Genomic DNA, 24290 nt, shown 5'->3' on the forward strand with positions numbered 1-24290 from the left:
CCGTCCTCACCTCCACCCTCATGCATGCCCTCAAAATCTATTTCCAAAGGGTTGAGGGATCTTCTGAAACAGATTTTGGGGTACATGGGAGGCTGGGGGGGGGGGAGGAAAGTGAAGTCTACCCACCCGATGTTGGATCCTGCCCAGTCCCCTTCCACATTGCATCTTAAGACTCAGTAAATGCAAGGTCTATCCTTGGCTCAAGCATCAGACATTTTTCTTCCACATCCTGATGAAGATGTGTTCATCTGATGAAGAGATCTGGTCAGTGCTCCTTTTTTTTTTTTTTAAGGAAAAACCGGTGCTGGTATTCAGTGTGAAGTTGTTACAGTAAGTGCCACACTTTTAACATGGGGGGAGAGAAAGTGCCAGTACTGTGTACCCTTGATTACCCTTAGGGGGGAAAGCACTGACGAACTTAAAAAATGCACACTCTTTTGTAAGATGTTGGCTGGTCTGGGATATATACTGCCCTAATGGGGGGGGGTGTATAAAATAATTTATTATGGGCCAACATGGCTACCATATATGAGAAGGTGGAATTAAGAAATATAATGACATGTATCATCATGGAAATTTCATATGATATATACAACTGATACCAGTAGATGTCTTAAGGAGATACAATCACCACATCATAAGATTATCTAGGAGATTAAGGCACTATGTTGTGATTATGCAGCTAAATTCAAAAGTTTTGGGCAACAGTCTAGATGTTTGTGGCTTGGATATTACCTGATGCTTTATTATATTCTGATGTGACAATGCTGTCACTATGAAATATTCCGATATCCTTCCTTATTACATATAATTGCCAGGTTGAGTTTGGCTGGACATTAGAAAATGAGGTTTCCTCATCTCCAACAGACTGGCTTAACTGGGTCTGTGTGATGTTTACTTCAAACAGACAGACAACAAATCATCAATACAATATCAAGCTGTAACTGATGTTGGGTTGTCAGTGAGGTTAATTTTCTTCTGCATGCTAATTATTATAATTGGTTCTGAGGAATGTTTTCCTGTAAAAGTTTATTTTTACACATACAAATAAAGAAATTGAGATTTACAAATGTAATCTTCAGTGTTCAATGTTAACACACATCTTTCAAATACATACTTCTGTAAAATTTGATAGTTTAGCTAGGGCACATAAACTAAGGCACAAGGGAGACAATTTGGTTGTGAATGTAACTTGATGGCATTTCAGTTAATTTTCAGTTAAATAGGTACAACATAAAAAAAATTATTCATATAAAATTATAAATCCTTTCCTTTCTCTGCACACTCTCAATCTCGTCTCACTTTCTTCTATTATTAAGACATCCCTGATTAAATTGACAAGAATAAGGGTTATATGAGCTGAAATGCAGGATAATCCTGGCTCTTTAAATAAAACAAGCTTTCTCTGTTCCTCAGTCATGTCACAAGGTTGCTAGGTGACCTGAAAACACTCCAGTTGTAGGAAGCGCAGGAGAAATTCAGAGAGAAATTCCAAAGGGTAAAGGGGATGGGTGGGAGGGGCACTGTACCCACTCTTCCGAGAATTAACAAAGCCTACAAATTGCCAGACTTCAACTCCTTTGCAATATTTGGTGTGTTTACCAAAGTGGGTAAGTACAATTCCTTCCTCCAACTGGGCAAACTAAGCCAAGCTTTCCCCATCTTCCTTCTGAGGACTGGCCTGCAGAATCCAACCAAAAATAAATAAAACCCTGCCAGTGCACTTATTGTCAGCTGCTATGGCTTCCATATTCTCCTGGGATAATGGCCATTCCAATAGCTAAATAAGGACTGGAGCAATTTTGTGCCCATTCCTGAGCTGCCTGTGTGCAGTATAGCTGTCTGGACCCAAGAGCAGGAACCCTACTTCCCTCATGGCAGAACTAGAGTTGTGCCCCAGCAATCTTAGAAAGTTATCGAGGTCCTAGGAGCTGAAATGGTTTGCATGCTTCTTATGTCATGTAGCAGTGATGATGAATAAAGCCCGAGGGGCAAATGTAAGGAAGATGGTCTGTATGTGTGTGTGTCTTCTCCGTGTCCCAATTTAGGGCTTTTCAGTGATTTATTATTTCAACAGTAAATCTTGGGCACACACATTACAGAGTTAGTGACACAAATTAATAATGAGTTAGAAATGTATCTGTGCTTTAGAACATGTGAATATGCAATTCTTATAGCTGATCTTATCAGGTGTTTTAGAGAGAGCGCCTATTTCCATGGTTTGCTTAGTGTATTTTATCTTCCATTAAATCAGCCACTAGAGTCTTCCAGCAGCTGCTTTTACTAGAGTTTTATAGAGTTCCAGTCTATTGTGACTTTGAAAAACAGAGGTTTGGTCAGATCTATAAAATTATAAGGGACGCGGGTGGCGCTGTGGGTAAAACCTCAGTGCCTAGGACTTGCCAATCGTATGGTCGGCGGTTTGAATCCCCATGGCGGGGTGAGCTCCCGTTTTTCAGTCCCAGCTCCTGCCCACCTAGCAGTTCGAAAGCACACCTAAGTGCAAGTAGATAAATAGGTACCGCTTTACAGTGGGAAGGTGAACGGCGTTTCCGTGTGCTGCACTGGTGCTGGCTCGCCAGAGCAGCTTCGTCACACTGGCCACGTGACCCGGAAGTGTCTCCAGACAGCGCTGGCCCCTGGCCTCTTAAGTGAGATGGGAGCACAACCCTAGAGTCGGACACGACTGGCCCATACGGGCAGGGGTACCTTTACCTTTACCTTTATAAAATTATGGGAATAAGACTAAGGCTCTGTTCTACTAAGGCTCTGTGGCTACTAAGGTTCTGTTCTGCCTCTACTGTCAGAGGCTGTGCACCAGTTGCTGGGAATCACAAATGGGGTTTTCCCCTCAGATCCTGCTTGTGAGCTTGTGAAGATGCAGAGCTCTTCATATTGTTGCACACCATCCCTATCTCCAAGTGGTGCGAGAATCCAGGAGTCGCAGGCTATTATCGAGGGTTCATGTTTCCTTTGGAATGAAGGCCAGCAGAGACTGCATTATCTCTATGATATATGGTTTATTTACACATATATACAACCTGAGCCCACGATGAATGGGTTCACAGCATTAACACCTTCTTCACTCATAGCCACAGCCTTGGATGCAAGCAGAAATCAGGCATGTCTCTCCCTTCCACTTCTAACTTACACACACACACAACTCACCTCTGGGTTGTGTCTTTTTTCTAACTGCCAGCAAGTTGAGGAGGTTGTCCAACCTATTTGCTGTCTGGCACAGAGGCACTTCTTTTGTTATATATTTAGATCCCCCCCTCCCCTCCCCCCTTTCCTTTTCCCTTTCTCCTTATGTGATGGAACTCCTATTTGGGGACTTGCCTGGCTTTTTTCTGGCCCATATAGGCCCAGTCTCGATAGTTGGCCTTGGTGAAGACTTGACGTTTTCATCCCCCCAAAAGTTTTTGATTTGAGTTCCTACTGAAATGAGGCTGTATTTTCATATTTTAATGTTGTATTTTAATCTTGTTTTTAAGTTGTATTTCAATCAATTGCTTTTATACCTGGTGTCAGCCGCCCTGAGCCCGGTCTTGGCTGGGGAGGGCGGGGTATAAATAAAATTTATTGTTGTTGTTGTTGTTGTTGTTGTTGTTGTTGTTGTTGTTGTTGTTGAGGGCCATTATCAAGAGGTTTGCTCATCAACCTGGGAAGGTAGCCTATCTAGGAGAAAGAAAACCCTGATCCTAAACCTCTGCTGCTGCTTTGCAGGATATCTTCAAGAGAAGGAAAGGTTAAGGCGTAAATCCTACACAAAGTGGGGTGGTGCTTTGTACGCCTCCTTCCAGCAACTCCTGCACCTAACGTATTGCTCTGCTTTCCTTTGGACCACATCAGCAAGGCTGAGTGGTGTGTGTTCTTGTCATTTGGGCAGCCCAGGGACTCCATACACACTGCCCAGGCTTGCACCCCAGGGAGGTCACTTCAGTGCCACTAATGCAACAGTTTGACTTCGCCCCCAGAGGTGCACTCCATTGCCTCTCAAGACAGGTGGATGCCAACAACACTGTCTGGCTGTTTCAACCATTTGAATCCTTGCTGGATCCATGAATCAGAAGAGTCTCAGCATACTGCCACCCCCACCCCCCCACCCCAACTCATAGCAGTATGTTAACAACTGGCTTCCCATGTTTTCTCCTATAATGAAGTTGAATTTATGACCAAGATGCATAAAAGCTTTGCAAAAAAATGAATTAGCAAACTGATATTGCCAGTCAAACACTCAAATACTGAAAACCAAGTGTCCAGCCCTATTCAGAGAAGTATACAGTGGTACCTTGGGTTAAGTACTTAATTCGTTCCGGATGTCCGTACTTAACCTGAAACTGTTCTTAACCTGAAGCACCACTTTAGCTAATGGGGCCTCCTTCTGCTGCCGCGCCGCTAAAGCACGATTTCTGTTTTCATCTTGAAGCAAAGTTCTTAACCTGAAGCACTATTTCTGGGTTAGTGGAGTCTGTAACCTGAAGCGTATGTAACCTGAAGTGTATGTAACCCGAGGTACCACTGTATGTACAAGTCACAGCCATGTAGCTCTTCCCAGTGTTCATCTTTCTCTCCACCAAGTGGATGGAGTCAGGGTAAAATATGAGCACTGCAAGGATGAAACAGGGATTTTGCTATCATTTCGCCTCCAACATTTCCCTCCCCCTGCTCAAAATCAAGCCCCTACTCGAAATCACCCTACATACAATGAAAATCAGCTTAAGGGGAGATTTTGAATGGGTAAATGGCCTGAGTTGAAAGTTTTAATCAACCATTTACCCCCACCCCCATCCCAGTCTTACGTTGAAGACTACAGCCTTCTCAGCTGTGTATGAGTATGCAGTAGGGGAGAGGAAAAAACCACGGGGAGATGCAAGTAACTTAATTCAGCATGTAATTTCAGCCTTGCACCATTGATTTCTGTGGCCTTAAGCACACTTACCTCTGTATTGGGTTGTGATTGGGGCTCCTATGTTTGGTACATTGTTCACAAAGGCAAGCAGAGCTTGTTCTGTGTAGCAGAATTATGCGCTCTGGTCTGTTGACGGAGGCAGTTACAGTAGTCCTAACATCCTACTCCCAGACTGTTTGGATTCAGGGCTGGTATTGCTATGGCAATCAGTGCTGCTGTATAGAATAAATCTGCCTGGTTGGTGTATTGTGCTAATAAATCCAAATGGCAGCTGAAACGCTTGTGGGTTGCTTTAGTTTTCTGTGTGCAGTAAACTGAATTTGGGAATTTAATGTGTTGGATAAATTTGAAAGGGGGTTCCTAGACTGGAGGTTACCCTCACATAAACCCAAAGGAAAAGGCTGCAGGCTCCAAGTGAAAAGATAGGCCTTTATTGAAATACAAATGTACACAGGGACAGCCTCAAAAATAAGGAGGAGGCTGCAAAGGACTTCCGGAGGCGGCGCGTCTGGCAATGGCTGCCCTTTCCTAAGTGGGAAGAGGGAGCTCTGCAGGAACGGGTCGTCCGCTACAGCGCAGCGGAGACCCTTACCAGGGAAAACCACGGGTAGCGTAAGCCCGTGGCCGTGGGACTCAGCGGGCACCCGGAGCGCCCCCAGAAACGCTGAAGAGACCTCGTAAGAGGTCCCGGAACGTGGAAGGGCTGGCGCGGTGCTGTGAGTCAATCGCTCTTTCTGCAGAGTGAAGCCGCGAAGCTGCTGTCGGTGAGCGCTGTCCTCTTTTCTTGGGAAAATTCGGCTTAAATCAACAACTCGTGAGTAACAACGGAAAAGATAAGGGTTGGACTATAAATTTGCTGTAAATTCGGCTGAAAGCGAGAGACGTAACCAGGAAGTCCGTCTCTTGTCACTGCTTAAGATCTAAAGCAAAGACTTTGATGTGTGGTGCCTTTGAAGAGGTGTCAAAAGGCAATCAACTCCTACATTAGTTTAAACTATTTCAGGACTTAACTTTTTTAAAGCTTTACTTCAATATATGAACTGTGTAACCTGCTCTGTTGGACTAACAAAGGGACAAAGAATCCCAGGCAATCGGACTGCCTAGACATTAGAACTGTCAGTTTGCAAGACTTGGATACTTTATTGCTGGATTTAGTAATATCTGAGCTTTAATGGGACTGTTGCTGTGAATTGTTACAGTGTACACTTATTGAAATATTGTTACCCTCTGAAACCAACTCTGCTAAATACAACTGCTGAAGGTCTTCAGGAGGCTTTAGATGGTTTGGACATTGCTTTACAGTATTTAAGTTTAGAAAAATTTAATCAACGGACAATTAATAATCAGACTTCTTCCCTATAATAGAAGCAAGCTCCCCCTAGAGGATTTTTGGACTTTAACAAAATCTGACTTTCCTTTCGGTTTCCTCTCCTCCGATTGGATTGTTTATCTTATGGGCTGGTGGATTCTCATGAGAACATACTCAGTTTGACCTTGACAGCAGATAGAAGTGGAATGAGCGGTACTGGGAGGCAAACAAGAGCGGCCAAAGCAAAAAGACAAACAACCCTGACTTTAGTCTCTCAGCCACGTAGGTCATCCGTGCCTGATGCTCGGGAATTAGAAGAAACTGAGCAGCTGTTTGGACTAGATATGGCAGCAGGTGGAACTGCTTCAGTATTGGACAAAATACTTGAAAAATTGGAAGGCCTGGACAAAAAGGTGGATGAACAAACGGCAAAGATTGACCAGACCAGAGACTGTGTAAACAAGTTAACTGAACAGGTTACGTCGAACGCTCAAGCAATCAGTAATTTATCTGAATCCACCGTAGAAAATCGGAAATTGGCAGAAGAAGCCATTCAAAAAACTGCAGCACTGGAGCAGGAGGTGAGACCACTGCACAAGCAGGTAGGGGATCAACAAGCCTACCTGTCTATGATAGAACTTCGGGCACGGGAAAACAACTTGAAATTGAGGTTCATTCCAGAACTTGAACATGAACAAGGGAATCTAACTGAGTATTTAACAAAAGAGTTTTCCAAGTGGTGGAACTTGGAGGAGGAAAAGGACTTTAAAATCGTGACTGCTTTTAGACTTGGAAAACTTACAAGAAAAGACAAGCCCAGAGACTGTTTGATTACTTTAAGATCCAAGGAGGAGAGGGACAAAATATTAGGACTACACTACGAAAAGTCACTGGAAATTTTGGACAAAAGAGCAGAGGTGTACAAGGATATTCCTAAACAACTTTTGGATCTTAGATCCACTTATTCTGAACTAGTGAAGTTGCTGAGGAGCAATTTAATTATCTTTAGGTGGGAATTCCCACAAGGACTGTCCTTTACGTTTAGGGGGAAGAAGGTGAAAATTAAAACAGCAGAAGACAGAGATAAATTTCTGAATACATACGGAGAGGATCTTCAGAAAGGGATTGATAGACCTCCTGGGGCCGAACCACAACTTGTACCTACACCTACACTGAAGGGGTCCCTAGACCAGGAGAAAAAGATACCACCACCAGATCAATAACAGATTTGACCAGGATGTCTCTGCAACTTCTAAGTTGGAATATAAATGGCGCCAACATCCCGGAGAAAAGAAGAAGGATATTTCATATTTTGAAAAAAGAACAATTGGACATTATTTGTTTGCAAGAAACACATGTGACTATGCTACACAGAAAAGTGTTAATAAACAAAAGACTAGGCCAAGAATTTATTTCTTCAGATCGAGTAAAGAAAAGAGGCGTGGTGATATATGCAAAAGAGAGCCTGTCACCAAAATTCCTATTCAAGGATGAACACGGACGAATTTTGGCAATTGAGATTCAGATCCAAGGTGAAAAGTTTTTATTATTAGGAATTTATGCGCCAAATGAGGGAAAATCGGAATTTTACAAGAAGCTGCATGAGATTATGCTGGACTATCTGGACTATGATAACATCATTATGTTAGGAGATATGAATGGAGTGGTATCAACCAACATGGATTAGTCACAAAGCCATAACGTGACAAAAGATGGCAGACTACCAAAGACATTTTTTGAAATGACTGACAATATGGACTTGATTGACATCTGGAGAACAAAGAATCCCCTAGAAAGACAAGGAACATTCTTTTCTGAAGCCCAACTGACATGGACAAGAATTGACCAAATTTGGACAACTAAAGGCCTGGCGCCTAAAATAAAAAAAGTGGAAATCTGCCCAAGAACCTGCTCCGACCATAACGCTGTCAAGATGGATATGAGACTAACTCCAACCGGCTCTTTCAGATGGAGGATGAATGACAACTTGTTTAGAGATCAGGATATTATTAAAAAGGCCCAAAAAGCTTTGAAGGACTATTTTGAGATAAACCTGAATACTACAGTGGAAAAAAGAACTGTCTGGGACGCAAGCAAGGCGGTGATGAGAGGGTTTCTGATACAGCAGAATACAATTAAGAAAAAAGCACAGAATGACAAGAAAGACAAGATCTTGGAGAAAATTAAAGAAGGTGAGAAAAAGCTAAGATCGAAACCGAAATCAAAGGAGATCTTAAGAGAAATTAAACACTATCAAGTACAATATGCAAAAATGATGAACCAAGAAGTGGAATGGAAGATTAAGCTAATGAAACAAAGATCCTTTGAATCGGCAAATAAATGTGGAAAGCTGCTAGCATGGCAGCTGAAAAAGAGACAAAAGCTGAACACAGTAACAAATTTGGAAATTGAGGGAAGAAATATTCAGAACCCGGTGGAAATTAGAAAGTGCTTCCAGAGATTCTTCAAACAACTTTACACACAAGGGCCGCAAAATGAATCAGAGATAGATCAGTTTTTACAGAAGTATGGTTTACCAAAGTTGTCTCTTAACAACAGAACAATCCTGAATTATAAAATAACACAATTAGAAATTGAGGAGGCCATTCAGAACATGCAATTGGGCAAGTCTCCAGGGCCAGATGGGCTTACCTCCAAATATTATAAGACATTGAAAGACTATTTGACGTATCCATTAATGGAGGTTTACAATGAAATTATGGAGAGGAAGAAGGCACCGGAGTCGTGGAAAGAAGCTTTCATCACGTTGATACCCAAATTAGAATCTGAAAAGACGCAACTTAGGAATTACCGCCCCATCTCCCTTTTAAATGTGGATTACAAAATATTTGCAGACATTCTAGCAAGAAGATTTAAAAAAGTTCTTAATGAAGTAGTTCATAAGGACCAAGCAGGCTTCCTCCCAGGTAGACATTTGTTTGCTAACACAAGGAACATTATTGATATTTTGGAACTTTTGCAAACAAATATAAATACAAAAGCTGTGTTAATTTTCATAGATGCGGAGAAAGCCTTTGACAACATTTCTTGGAAATTCATGAAGAAAAATTTGGAAGGAATGGGAGTGGGGCGGGGGTTTTACAATGGGATAGAGGCAATTTATTCAGAGCAAAAAGCAAAATTGATAGTTAATAATGTGGTGACAGAAGAGTTCAGAATTGAGAAAGGAACAAGACAAGGTTGCCCTATATCCCCTTTGTTATTTATATTGGTCCTGGAAGTGCTCTTGAATATGATTAGAGGAGACCGGTTGGTAGAAGGTATTCAGGTCGGAGCGAAACAATACAAACTGAAAGCATTTGCAGATGACCTAGTTTTGACCCTACAGGAGCCAGAGCCTAGCACTAAAAGGGTACTGAAACTGATTCAGGAATTTGGTCGAGTGGCAGGATTTAAACTTAATAAACAAAAAACTAAGGTTTTGGGGAAAAATTTGACTTCTTTAGAGTCAGAAAGGTTTCAAAAAGAGACAGAATTAAATGTGGTTAAAAAAGTAAAATATCTAGGGGTAAATATAACAGCGAAGAACAGAAATTTATTTAAAGATAATTATGAAAAATGTTGGTCTGAAATTAAAAAAGACCTAGATGTCTGGTCAAGATTGAAACTTTCCTTGTCAGGACGTATTGCTGCTGTTAAAATGAATGTATTGCCAAAGATGTTGTTTTTATTTCAAACTTTGCAAATAGTGGACAAAATGGAGTGTTTTGGGAGGTGGCAACGAGATATTTCTAAATTTGTCTGGCAGGGCAAAAAGCCCAGAATCAAGTTTAAGATACTAACTGATGCTAAAGAAAGAGGGGGCTTTGCCCTGCCAGACTTAAAGTTGTATTATGAATCAGCAGCCTTTTGCTGGTTGAAAGATTGGCTACTTCTTGAAAACCCTGATGTTTTAGATTTGGAAGGATTTAATAATGCGTTTGGTTGGCACGCGTATCTGTGGTATGACAAGGTTAAAATACATAAGGCTTTCAAGAACCATGTTGTCAGAAAAGCAGTGTTCAATGTCTGGTCAAAATATAAAGACTTATTGGAAAATAAGACCCCAAGGTGGCTATCACCAATGGAGGCTAAGGCCCCGAAAAGACTCAATATGGAGGCCAAATGGCCGAAATATTGGGAAATAATAGAAAAAGATGGAGATAACTGGAGGTTGCAGAGTATGGAGAAAATAAAAGATAAAGTGCGAGATTGGTTACATTATGCTCAGATTAAAGAAGTCTTTAAGTTGGACAAAAAGATAGGATTTCAGGTGGAAAAATCAAAGTTAGAAACAGAACTGTTAGAACCCAGCTCTAAGATACTTTCAAGAATGTATAACTTGCTGCTAAAATGGAATACACAGGATGAAACGGTCAAATCAGCTATGATAAAATGGGCACAGGACATAGGGTACAACATCATGTTTGCTGACTGGGAAAAGTTATGGACCACCGGTATGAAATTTACGGCATGTAATACCTTGAAAGAAAACATTATGAAAATGATATACAGGTGGTACATGACCCCAGTCAAGCTTGCAAAGATATATCATTTGCCTGATAATAAATGTTGGAAGTGTAAAGAGGCTGAAGGAACATTCTTTCACCTCTGGTGGACGTGCCCTAGAGTGAAGGCTTTCTGGGAAATGATATATAACGAGCTGAAAAAGGTATTTAAGTATACCTTTCTTAAGAAACCAGAGGCCTTCCTCCTTGGCATTGTCGGCCAGAGTGTGCAAAAGAAGGACCGAACCTTTTTTATGTATGCCACAACAGCAGCAAGGATACTCATTGCTAAAGGCTGGAAAACTCAAGACTTGCCCACACTGGAAGAATGGCAGATGCAACTGATGGACTATATGGAACTGGATGAGATGACTGGCAGAATCCGAAACCAGGGAGAAGAATTGGAGGAGGAGAACTGGAAGAAGTTTAAAGACTATTTGCAAAAGCATTGTAAACTGTATGAATGTTAAGAAAAATGTAAGATCTGTAACATCAAGGCTCTAACAAATTAATAACCTTTATGTATAAAAGTCAATGTAATTGAAAAATAAGATAAATTGTGGATAAATGGTATCCTATAATTAACCTTTGACAAAAGAAATCTAAAAGATTAAATTTGAGATTTGAATATTGGGAAATTTTAATTAGATAAACTAAATTAAGTTAATAATTTGCTGGTAAAACTTAGGAGTCTAGAGAGTAGGAACAAGAGGCGTGAGGAAGTCCAAGGATGTTTATGAAATGATGATATCTGAAATTGATATGTTTTTATATATATTTATTGTCAAACAAAATTTAATAAATATTATTTTTTAAAAAAAGGAGGAGGCTGCAAAGAACCACATCTGAAGAAATGTTTTTTATACACTTCCAGACTACACACATCATTTAATTTCACTGATAAATGGATCACACCAATTTTAATAGTTCCAAGCTAATGCCATCATCCTGAAACAATCAAAATCATTTGGCTCTTCAGATCAGACCTCATCATAATATCATGTGATTACATATAATCATTTTCAAGTGCCTTTCTTTATTAAGATCTTGACTAATTTTCCTGTACATTAAATGTCTTCCAATGTCCTCTTTCATCAGTCTACAAAACAATTCAAGATGAATCACAATTGCCATGCCTAGCTGATTCTCTTTTCATGTATACAATGCCCACCATAGATTCTAACAGTTTATTATTTTCAGTGTTCTGGAACAGACATTCACTATGTACAGTACCTAAGAGTGGCTAGTTCTGTACTGTAAAAGACAGGTACAGGCCCTTTTAGTTTAGCTAGGCCATAGACTCAAAAGAAAACAGAATAATCAAAACACAGTTTGATTAAATTATTATTTTCTACAACAAAATAATATGTCTGAATTCAGCATTAACACAGGATCTGTTTATGAAAGCTATTGCTTCTTACTATTATATCTGTGTAAAAGTTGTGTTTGCTGTGCGGGAACCCTCTTCGATGTCAGAGGTGTGCCTCTGCTCCTATTGGTCAAGGCACTCATCACGCCATGAGATGAAGCTGGTGGAACACCTTGAAAGGACTAGACACATTGGAGAATTTTGAACACTAGCTTGGATGGCAAAGGGACTACATTGACAGAGGAGCTCTCCATACATCCCCATAGAGGGATAAAACCAAAAGATTTAGAATTAGCACCTACTCCTTTGAATTAGACTGTTGGGGACTCAAAAATCTGCTTCATCAGATCACTAGTATGGAGATCAATCACATGAAACCCTAAAACAAACTTTTGCAGTACACACATATATAATTTATATCAAATATGTACACAGCCTCATACCAGGACAGATGACTTGTTATTTTTTTTCTTGAATCTAGTTCCTTTCCCTGATTTTGGTCTAGAAGCCTAATCTATTTAAGAACAATTGATTTCTTTAAGGAAGGCCTACAAGTTACAACTTCTTGCCTTTGCTCCTCAAACCTACTATTCTTTTTTCAGAGTCCACATTCTGTGGCAACTGAAAACATCAAGGAAAGAAGTCATGCCAAAGCTAAAAGGCAAACCGAAACCTAAAGCCGGCTTAGCTATGAATATCCTTGAAAAGTTCCTGCAAACTTATGAAAAGCATTGCACGGCATCCCAAAGTTGTGTCAGTCCAACTATCAAACAGGACTTACAGCAATGTGTAACAAATGATATATTCATTACTAAGGTAAGAATGGATTATAAATAAAAAATTGACGTGCCTTTGTGAATTAAAACCAAATGATGTTGAGGATTATACCCCAACTGTATTTTTTAATCAACAACAACAAATTATTCCTTTAGAGGGAAGCATGGTTCTAGCTGATTAGCAACTCTATTGCCCTCTTGCCCTCTCTCCTGAGGTAGGTTAATCTGAAGTTATCTTCTTTCTTTGTATATTTGCAATTTGCTAAAGTAAAGGTACGTCTTACCGTTAGGGTCCAGTCGTGGACGATTCTGGGATTGCGCATTCATCTCGCTCTATAGGCTGAGGGAGCTGGCGTTTATCTGCAGACAGCTTCCGGGTCATGTGGCCAGCATGACTAAGCCGCTTCTGGCGAATCAGAGCAGCACACAGAAATGCCGTTTACCTTCCTGCTGGAGCGGTACCTACCATATTTGTCGCTCTGTAAGACGCACTTTTTCCCTCCTAAAAAGTAAGGGGAAATGTGTGTGCGTCTTATGGAGCGAACGCAGGCTGAGCAGCTATCCCAGAAGCCAGAACAGCGAGAGGGATCGCTGCGCAGCAATCCCTCTCGCTGTTCTAGCTTCGCCATGTGAAGCCTCTTCAGGGCAGGGGGAGCCTTCATCCCGCTGCCCTGAAGAGTCTGTGTGCGGATTCTGGGATTCAGAATATATTTTTTCTTGTTTTCCTCCTCCAAAAACTAGGTCCGTCTTATGGTCTGGTGCATCTTATAGAGCGAAAAATAGTATTTATCTACTTGCACTTGACGTGCTTTTGAACTGCTAGGTGGGCAGGAGCTGGGACTGAACAATGGGAGCTCACCCCCGTCGCAGGGATTCAAACTGCCGACCTTCTGATCAGCAAGCCCTAGGCTCTGTGGTTTAGACCACAGCGCCACCTGCGTCCCTGCAATTTGCTAAAAACTCCATTAAATTAAACGATGCAGATTGAACATCTGATGGCTCCTTTATTATGAAAGAGCACCAAAGACACACTAGTGCAGTGTGAGTTATTATACATTACATGATGCCTATGCCAAAGACATACTCTCCAACATTTCTCCGATGAAAATAGGGACATCCCATTCCATAATGATATAGAACAGTAGCTATTTACTTTAAACAAAAGGCAAGGTTGATAATTAACGGTATTGTTACAGAAAACATTGAGATTATGAAGGGCACAAGGCAGGGATGCCCTCTGTCACCTCTACTGGATCCATTCCAGTCCGGCTTCTGCGCTGGTCATGGGACCGAGACGGCTCTGGTCACCCTAACAGATGATCTCCGCAGGCAGCTGGATCAAGGCGGGTCGGGGCTGCTGACTCTTCTAGACCTGTCAGCAGCCTTCGGCATGGTTGATCACGATCTCCTGGACCACCACCTTGCCGACGTGGGGATCCAGGGCACAGTCCTTCAATGCCGGGGACAGAGGGTGGCGCTTGGGGGGGAATTGTCATCACGCCACTCCTTGGTGTGTGGAGTGCCTCAGGGTGCGATACTCTCCCCGATGCTTTTTAACATCTTTATGCGCCCCCTTGCCCAGCTTGTCCAGAGTTTTGGGTTGGGTTGCCATCAGTATGCCGATGACACCCAACTCTCTGTTAATGGATGGCCATCCTGACTCGGCCCCAGACACACTGACCAGATGTCTGGAAGCTGTGGCTGGATGGTTACGTGGGAGCCGGTTGAAGTTAAATCCTTCGAAGACAGAGGTCCTCTGGCTGGGACGGGACGATATGGGATTGAGGGGGCAACTCCCATCTCTTGCGGGGGTGCAATTAGTGCCAGCACCGTCCGTTAAGAGTTTGGGTGTAATCTTTGATACCTCCCTCTCTATGGAGGCGCAGATTACAGCTATAACAAAGGCGGCATTTTTTCATCTCCGCCAAGCTAAGCAGTTGGCTCCTTATCTCTCTCGCCCTGACCTAGACACTGTGATCCACGCGCCAGTCACCTCCAGACTGGATTATTGTAACTCGCTCTACTTGGGGCTGCCCTTGAGACTGACCCAGAAACTCTAGCGGGTGCAGAATGCCGCGGCGAGACTCCTTATGGGGTCTTCGCTGTGAGATCACATTCATCCGGTACTATACCAGCTGCACTGGCTCCCGGTGGAGTACAGGATCAGGTTTAAGGTGCTGGTTTTAACCTTTAAAGCCCTATACGGCCTAGGATGCTCGTACCTACGGGACTGCCTCTCTTAGTATGTCCCACAGAGGAACTTACGGTCTGCAAATAAAAGCATATTGACGGTCCCAGGCCTCAGAGAGGTTAGGCTGGCCTCAACTAGAGCCAGGGCTTTCTCGGCTGCGGCTCCAATCTGGTGGAACGCTCTGTCACAAGAGACTAGGGCCCTGCGGGACCTGACATCTTTCCGCAGGACCTGCAAGACAGAGCTGTTCCACCAGGCCTTTGGTCAGGGCGCAGCCTGACTCCCTCCTCTGGCAATCTGCACAGAATTTTGCTTAACGGTTGCCATCAATTTGATTTTAATTAATTTTTATAATGAAATGTTTTTAGAATGTTGGATTATTTGATTGTTGTTAGCCGCCCTGAGCCCGGCTTCGGCTGGGGAGGGCGGGATATAAATTTATTATTATTATTATTATTATTATTATTATTATTATTATTACTAGTTATACTAATGCTGAGGAAATTGAGGGAAGAGGAAAAAATAAAAGGAATCAGTAAAGTTTTAGTGGCAGGATTGTTATCAAGCTTTTCTTTTTCTTCTCTAGTTTGTGCTTACAAATGTAGAGAGCTTATCAAGAAATGTGCATCCAGTTTATCTCACTCCATTACTGAGGACTATCCGAGATGAACGATATCGGCGAGGGAAGGAGCTCTGTATCTGTGGAATTAACCTTTATCCTCAAGATATTGCAAACCTTGTAAGTCTGAACACAAGCCATTGGTAAAGGAACCTGAGACTTTCACAACCAACTAAAAAAACAAAATTAATACAGTCTGGACATCAGCTTCTCACAGTCATTGTAGGAGAGAGCCAGTGTATTACTGAGGGTGGGAGAAATGAGACTCAGAGTCCCTGCCATCGCAGCTTCTCCCTTCTCTTCCCACAAAGCATACAGTACCTGCCACTGGCTACAACCACAAAAAGCCTTGCTTGAAGGCTGCAACACCTGTAACCCAGGTGCCAGGGACCTTGGGAAATGTAGTTCTCCAGAACACCCGAGCTCTGTTTATGGATGCCATATTCCAAGGCATCTTACACTTGGGATGATCTTTTAAGTGGGGAACAATTTGCTGTTGCTGAACTTATTCACCATCAAGCTGACAAGAGTTCATTTGTTGCTAGCTCTGGACCTGGAAGTAGCTAAATTAAAAAAAATTGCAAGGAACAAAGGCACTTGAACAGTGTTTTTTGGACCCCAGAGAAACCAATGGCATTTTTCTATACCTTGGCCCAATATGCAAGTGTGAGTAGGTTAGAGCGGGTCTAGAGAGGAGTGTTGCCAGCAAATTTGAAGACTCAACCAGACACCTGTGAGTATGCACATCTGCTTACCACCAAGCATGGGACCTCAATGTGTCACAGATCATAGAATCATAGTTGGAAGGGACCCATGGGTCATCTGGTCCAATCCTCTGCAATACAGGAATCTCAGCTAAAGCATCCATGACAGATGATCTATAGCAGGCTCGTCCAACTCCAAAGAGACTGTGATCTACTCACAGCATAAAAAAACTGGCAGTGATCTACCCATTGTCATTGGAGGATTGACCAGAGCTTTTTTGGGGGAGCCAAAGTTTTTGAGTTGTTGGACAGGCCTGATATATAGCCATCTGACTCGTCAGTCTAATCCTCTTCCCTGACTAGAGTGTTGGCCACCAACTAGGGAACTACAAGTGGAGAAATAACTGTTATTCCATGGTAGCTATTTGTAAACCAGTGTTTCCCAACCTTGGGTCTCCAGCTGTTTTTGGACTACAACTCCCATCATCCCTTGCTAGCAAGACCAATGGTCAGGGATGATGGGAATTGTAGTCCAACAGCAGCTGGAGACCCAAGGTTGGGAAACACTGTTGTAAACTATAGAGAGAGTGTATGTTAACATTTTTAGCACTGGAGAAAGGTAGGATGAATGGACATCAGGGTGAAAAATATTACATCAAATTGTATTCGTACCATGTAGTTAAATACAGAACTATGGTGTCCAGGAATATTGAATGTTATGCTTTTAGTGTGGGAGGACTAAGCTAAATAGAAACACTTTCAAAGCACGCAAAGAATTCAAATTAGAAGCGTTAATCGTTTGGATAAATCTGGATTTTTGTTCTTCTTATTTGTGTTTTAGGCAATCTTGCTAGAACTGGATGGACGTACCATCTACCCCTTTTCCAAATTAGAAATAACTCATCATGTATTAGACCTTTGGAGCATGGAGAGACTTGGAATGGCTCTACCTTACAGCCGTCTGAGTTCTCTTGTTCTGGATTATTCCAAGTAAGAAAAACTATTAGTTTCACTTCTTCACCCTAAAGAAAAGAGGAGCTGTGGAAGCAATGTAGGAGTTCCTAGATTATTGGTATAGGAACTCAAGAGTGGCTTGTGATATCCATGTGATGTGGTTGAGCTGGAGCAACCAGCTCAAACCTCTTCACACGCTGAACTTCTCAGGTAGACTGGAAGAGAACAAGCTCTTACCTAGTTCTTCCCCAGGTGAGGGGAAGTGGACATAGCTAAACCTGGCAGAACAACTTACTCTATGGTATCTCCCAACCCTCCAAAGCAGATTTGGGGGAGGCATGGGGGTAAGCTGGTGGGAAAGAGCCCCATTGCACTAATGGGAGTCTGGCTTCTGTTAATAGAATAATTGAATTCAGTCAATTATCTCTTACATGCCTTGATGGAAATGTACTGTAAATCTCAAGGACAGCTGGTTGAACCAAGTCCAGCTAATAGTACAGTGGTGCCCCGCAAGACGAATGCTTCGCAAGACGAAAAACCCGCTAGACGAAAGGGTTTTCCGTTTTTCGAGGCGCTTCGCAAGACGAATTTCCCTATGGGCTTGCTTCGCAAGACGAAAACGTCTTGCGAGTCTTGCGAGTTTTTTCCCTTTCCCCCCCTTTTTCTAAGCCGCTAAGCCGCTAATAGCTGCTAAGCCGCTAATAGCGCTAAGCCGCTAATAGGGATGCTTCGCAAGACGAAAAAACCGCTAGAGCTAGACGAAGAGACTCGCGGAACAGATTATTTTCGTCTTGCGAGGCACCACTGTAATTTGTCTTAAACCCAGGAAAAAGGGGCTTTCTGGGGACATGGCAGAGGTGGGACCAGAGAGGGTGGATTTAGGCTGGATCCTAAACCCATTTAGCTCTGTCATGTGACCTGATGACCCAGCATAAGTTAAGATTGCAAAAAGGATGGTGTAACTCAAACACTATTTTAAAGATTTGTTTCCCCTCTGCTGGACTTATATTGGCTCAGCCAACAGTAGCCCTGGTCTTTTGGATCTGTTGTACTTCACAACAATTTAATTTATACCAAGCTTACTTTATGCCAGGTTTTTGTGTATTGTTCCCTTATTTTTTCAGTTTAAGTCTTTCCAGGAATGCGTCTAAATGACTTGCTTCAATTAGAATCAAACCTATGTACAATACTAGAATACTGGCTAAATAGCTATATGCTTAAGGTAGGAGTAAACAGCCTTCTTTTAAACTGTTGTCTACCTAATTTATTATTTTCTTTACAGATGTGGTGATAACTGTGTCAATAGACTTACTGATGGATTAGATGGGAATAGAAAGCTTTTAACTCTGAGCCTCTGCTACTGTGATTTAGGGCCCAAAAGTGGATTAACATTAGCAACTCTTGTAGTCCAAACTGCCATTTGGTATGTTTTGATTGATTGATTGATTGATTGATTGATTTAGAGCTGGGTTTGAACTGTTTTAGAGTCTTTTTATTCTGCTTGTGCTGTTTTTGTTGTTTGCATTGATGTTACTGCTTTAACATTTTTGATTGCTTTATATCTTGTAAATAGACTAAATAAGTGTTTTCTGTTTTGTTTAAAATTTCTGTAATGGGGGAAAGTCTGCTTCTAAAAACAAGAAAATATGTTGAAATAATACTTAATATTCTTTTTAACCATTGTCTGTGAAATCATTTTAAATTGTTTATTGCAGCAACTTGTTCCTGAATGGTAATCACTTGCAATGTTTGGGGGCCATAGAACTCCTCAGACCAATAGCAGAGTTTGAAGAAAGCATTGGACAAGTAAAGAAAGCAAATGCTCAACTCAGCCTTGAAGGTAGGATTGCCTTTGGGGCAATTCACTCATGCAACTTGCATTGCAATCCTGTAACATAGTAAGTTCCATTGACTTCTATGGGACTTACACATAAGTGTGTGTATAGGATTGCAACCTTCTAAATGTTAAAATTAAATGGTATGATTTGCCATTTTTAAAACAACTCAAGCATTTACATATTTCAGCTCTAGGCAAAACTCCACTAAAAACAATACAAACAGGACAAAGTTCATTATGGCCATGCATTTTCTTGGGCTGTTTTTAAGACAGGTCTATATGAAAAATAGAGAAAAGAACAAACAGAAGAAATAGTAACTGAGAGTTTCAAAAAAGGAAATATGGACACCATTCACTCATCTTCAATCAGTTGCCATTGTTTCAAGGATCTACTCAGGCTTTGGAGAGCAATGCATATAAAGTATATATGGAAGCAAATCTTTGGTGGTTCCTGAGCTTCGTGTCCAGAACTGTGTGCAGCATCAAAGCAAAGCCTGATGTTCTGCCTGATGTTTTACACAAGCTATTGCACATCTCTCACGTGTCTGGCTTTGACAGGGAATGAATGGATGGTGAAAACTCTACAAGAACCTCCCATTGTTTTAGTTTTAAAAATAAGAGTGAAATATACTTGGAGTCCAGTAGTGATTTCATGCTCTTTATTGCAGCTTGTAAAACAGTGAATGAGTTGTCCCCAAACCTCAGGCTTTTATATACATTATTTACACAATGAGTCCCTTCTCATTGGCTGGCTCTGCTTCCCTCCTGGTGCCTGATTGGTCTTTTCCTGCAGGCCAATCAGTTGTTGCATTCTAGGATCCTACTTGCCTATTGTTCTAGGATCCAAGCTTAGTATATAAGAAAGAGAAAGGGAACATCATGGATTTACTGAAAATGGATGCAAAGCTGCAAAGCTACAAAGCAAACCCACAAGCAGCAGCCAGTGGAACTGGCTCCGGGAGAGGTCAGTTAAGACAAAAGAGAAGGCACATGCAGAGGAGGCATCCTAGCTGAGGAGCCTAAGTGTGGAAATACCAGTCTTTTGTTGCAATCCCATGATTGTCTGCAATGCTTCTGGAGAAAAGGGGCAGTTCTGTATAGTTTGACTTGATTTCGGATATAAAGAGCAGTGCAGGAAGCGAAAAGGCGAAGTCCTTCAGCCTGTGCTTGATAGTGATGCCTGCAAATAGCAAAATGTGCTGATGGTTAGGAGGCTGCTGCATGAATCAGAGATTCCTAATGATGCGGTCATGCAGATGTTTTGAAGGATCAGGTTTATAGGCTTGGAGTTAACTCAAGCAGTTCTTTAATTGGATTTGGGCAGTCGAAGCAGTTATAGAAGTATCTCCCCTCTACCCCACCCCACAGCATAACTGTGGCAATGCTTGATTCCAGGCGTATTTAAAACTGACTCATATAACTCAACATCCAGGAGCTCAGAGAGCACAATTCAGGCAGGGTAGCTGTGCTCATTTGGATGCTGAGCAGCTTTCAGGAGGGCCTGCGGGAAATCGTAACAACAAAATTTAAACTTGCTGCCTTTTCATTTTCAGCAGCCAACAAAGATGCAGATCTTCACTCAAAAGTTGCGAATCTGAACACTACTTCGAAGACAAATAGTCCTACGACAATGGAAAATAGTAGGAAGAAAAAGAAACGGAAAGGTACAATAAGACAGATAAATGTTAAAACTACCGCTTACTCTTCATCCAGTTTTCTAGTTGCAGCTGGTTTGAGGAAAAACACATCAAATTTGTCAACGAGCTACAGAATTGATACAGATTGTAGTTTATGTCATGTGAATGCAACTTTAAAAAATAGCTGTACTGGGTGCAGAGTAACCTGAAGTTGCCAATCTTCATTGTATCAGAAATAATAATTATGTGCTTACGATTTGCAGTCTCAAAGAAAAAACATAAGAAACCTGACCCTGGCCCATGGTTAGCTAGGCTGCATTTGGCTGATAATGCCATAGATGGAAGGTTTCGCCAAACAGAAGAAAACATCAGAGAGTTTGTGCAGCTGTTAACTAGGTAAGGCAACTGATTAACAGGACATGGAATCACTCTCTCCTGTCATTTATGGTACTGTGGAACTGTGAAACAATTTTAATTGTTAATATTTTCTCTCATAGTCTAATCAGGAACTCTGACCATCTAGTAGAAGTTGATATCGATGGCAATGCTATAGGAGAACAAAGTGCAATCAACATATTGGAAGCTCTTAAGGACCGAAAGAAAGGTGGGATAATTGCAGTCAATAAACCTTTAGATTTGCCATCTTATACAGTGGTACCTCGGGTTACAGACACTTCAGGTTACAGATGCTTCAGGTTACAGACTCTGCTAACCCAGAAATAGTACTTTGGGTTAAGAACTTTGCTTCAGGATGAGAACAGAAAGCGGGCGGCAGCAGGAGGCCCCATTAGCTAAAGTGATACCTCAGGTTAAGAAGAGTTTTAGGTTAACAATGGACCTCCAGAACGAATTAAGTTCTTAACCTGAGGTACCACTGTACATGTGTTGATACTGCACAACTATGTTGGAATAAGCCCGAATGAACCAAGTGCAACTATTCTGAGCAAATATACATAGGATTGCACCATAATACCTTCTTTGCTCAGACCTATCCCATTTGGAACTTTCTCTCATTTAACCAAATACTGATCCCTGTGATAGTGACAACCCAAGAAAGAATTGAAAGTTATTTGTAATGGCTTATCTTTATGTGTAGGCTTTCCCTGATCCATACGGTCAGACTCTGTCATCACCCAGGGATGAAAACTTATGTGCAGACAAGTCTTCATAGTTTACTATTAAATGTTCTTCATGGTTATGAGTATTTATGGAAAATGACTGTTTACAGTATACTGTCTTTTGTGTAAACTGACTGATTGACTGAATATTATTATTTGTCTCTATAGACAAAATGCCACACATAAACATTGAGGTAACACCCCAGATGTCATCAATGACCTTCAGGGAAATTTTCAAGAATTGTTCAAAAACAGCAAAAAAGAGGAAGAAAAAGGTGCAATAATTTATTATTTCATTATCTATTTATACATATTAACAGAAACACCATTTCATGTATATGCCACATTTGTCCTATTGAAGATTTTGGGGTGGTGCAGAACCCATTGTTTCACAGTACTAATACAATAATCAAACAACAGATAAAAATCCTTAAAGCTAACATTCTAACAAGTTAAAATGCTTGCATGAATCATATTTTTGCCTGGCACTGAAAGAATTGTAGCACAGGCACCAGGCCTCTTTAGAAAGGGCATCCCATTGCCAAGACACCACTAATAAAGCTCTTTCCTTTGTTAATACAAAGATGCACTGAGATGCTGCTGGTTGCTTAGAAACAAAGGTTATTGAGCTAATGACAAATTAAGATAAATAAGACCTTCATGGACTGTACTGTCATCAGCATAATAGAAATACTGCAGTCTTCCCCCAAAGTATAGATAGACCTTGATCCCACAATCTTAAGTAACAAATAATTGCTGGAGAGATGTAAACCATGGGAGGAAGGGAAAGGAACAAAATTCTGAGTATTAAGTCTCAGAACTAAAGTTAAACTAGTAGAATATCATGTTTATTTTCTGAAATTCTTTCCACAGTAATGAGTTGCACTGAGTGGAATAATCCATTGGTGGCCATTCCATATAGTGCCATCCAAGAGAGTTGTAAGAGTAATGTTCATTCCATCTGCTTAATTGGTAACAACTGCCGTTTGGCTTCCCCTCTCCCAGAACTCTCATTTGCAGCCATTTCTCCTGGCTGCCTCTGAGAATTGAGGCAGCAAGGGCCTCTAGAGTCATGTGGCTTGGACTGAGAGCCAACCATCCTGATCTGTCTTCTGCACTGTGGTCATCATGTAACAATTTCTCCAGGCTAAAAAGTTAGATCCAGGAGCTAAGGATGTGTGGAAATGGTGGGAAGAGGGTGTAGATGGCTAGATCAGGTTGGTCTTCCCTTTTCCAACGGAACAATGACTGACGATAGTGATGACAACCTGAGTGTGGCAGTGGCAGCTGGTCTCCATTAAGCTTGGTGGGGCAGAGGCAGGGCAGTGTATGGTAGATGTCGCCACTCCCCAACCCCATTTTTTCTATTGGTCCCACTCTTGTACTTTAATAGGACATTATGAAGGGCACTGCCCTAGTTGTCCAGACTGGGATTGTACACATGGAACCCCCATTCCTGGACTGGGCTCTTAAGGTGAGAGAAATGCCTGCAGAGTATCCGCTTCGAATCACAGAACTGTAGAGTTCAAAGGGATCCCAGGGGTCATCTAGTTCAACCCCCTGCAACGCAGGAATCTTAACGAAATCATACATGACTGATGGCCATCTAATATCTGTTTAAAAACCTTCAAGGAAGGAGAGACCACCACTTGTGTGTACACTTCCTCTTGTTGGATTGGTATGTTAGACCTTAGTATCCAGCTACTTTCATTTGTTCCACATACAATTGCTTCTTATTGGAATCTTCTGAGATGTGTTTTGTTTTGTATTTTACAGAAAACCAAATGATGAAGTCTGGATTTGCCTCCTGCAGAAATTAGGTTCAAAGAGGTTAACATACTTCAGCAATTATTTACATGATGTTCTAATCTTTGAAATACTACAAAGACGGCTTATACTACTTTATAACTATTTACAACCACTTCCATTTTATTGGATTAAAAGTATGCAACTGCCAAAAAAACACCTTCCTGGTAGTACAACTTACATTTGTATCATTTCTTCTTCTTTGATTTTCATTGCTATTTGGAGATGTCATTCACAGATCATCTATAAATGAATAAGTTCAGATATACACTTATGGAGCTAGAACTGTCAGTGCCTAATCATAAAAAGATACTGGGGTCATGATGGGATAGCTCAATGAAAATTTTGACCTAGTGTGAAACAGCTGTGAAAAAGGTGAATTCTTCCAAGCAAAACTCAGACTTTCAGAGGTACACCGGAAATATAACAAATTATGGCAGAATTTTGAAAAGGAGAAGTTTCCTGTCCTTGGTCTCAAAGCAAAACATAACCTCCTGCTTTACTGGCACCATACACACAAGCAGCCACTTAAGTGGTCTTCAGAGACCAG

The 24290-nt window shown here is 41.5% G+C and overlaps 1 protein-coding gene across 3 annotated transcripts; it reads left to right on the top strand.

Moving 5' to 3' along the window:
• Nucleotides 1–1475: 1475 nt before the first annotated feature.
• On the top strand, nt 1476–23920 carry LOC309341783 (uncharacterized protein). 3 transcript variants are annotated; one of them, XM_081861616.1, is made up of 11 exons: nt 1476–1610; nt 12701–12914; nt 15652–15804; nt 17230–17378; nt 18625–18765; nt 19058–19182; nt 20733–20843; nt 21080–21212; nt 21314–21420; nt 22103–22209; nt 23711–23920. In XM_081861616.1, exons 2-11 carry the CDS (start codon nt 12744–12746, stop codon nt 23720–23722), a joined length of 1209 nt encoding a protein of 402 aa, XP_081717742.1. In that variant the 5' UTR covers nt 1476–1610; nt 12701–12743; the 3' UTR covers nt 23723–23920. The 3 variants fall into 3 exon arrangements, with proteins under 3 accessions (XP_081717742.1, XP_081717743.1, XP_081717744.1); XM_081861617.1 differs by having other exon boundaries at nt 20736–20843; XM_081861618.1 differs by lacking the exon at nt 18625–18765.
• Nucleotides 23921–24290: the final 370 nt, after the last annotated feature.

The sequence above is a fragment of the Podarcis erhardii genome, assembly GCF_964252035.2.
Source record: "Podarcis erhardii genome assembly, chromosome: 5".
Lineage (NCBI taxonomy): Eukaryota > Metazoa > Chordata > Lepidosauria > Squamata > Lacertidae > Podarcis > Podarcis erhardii.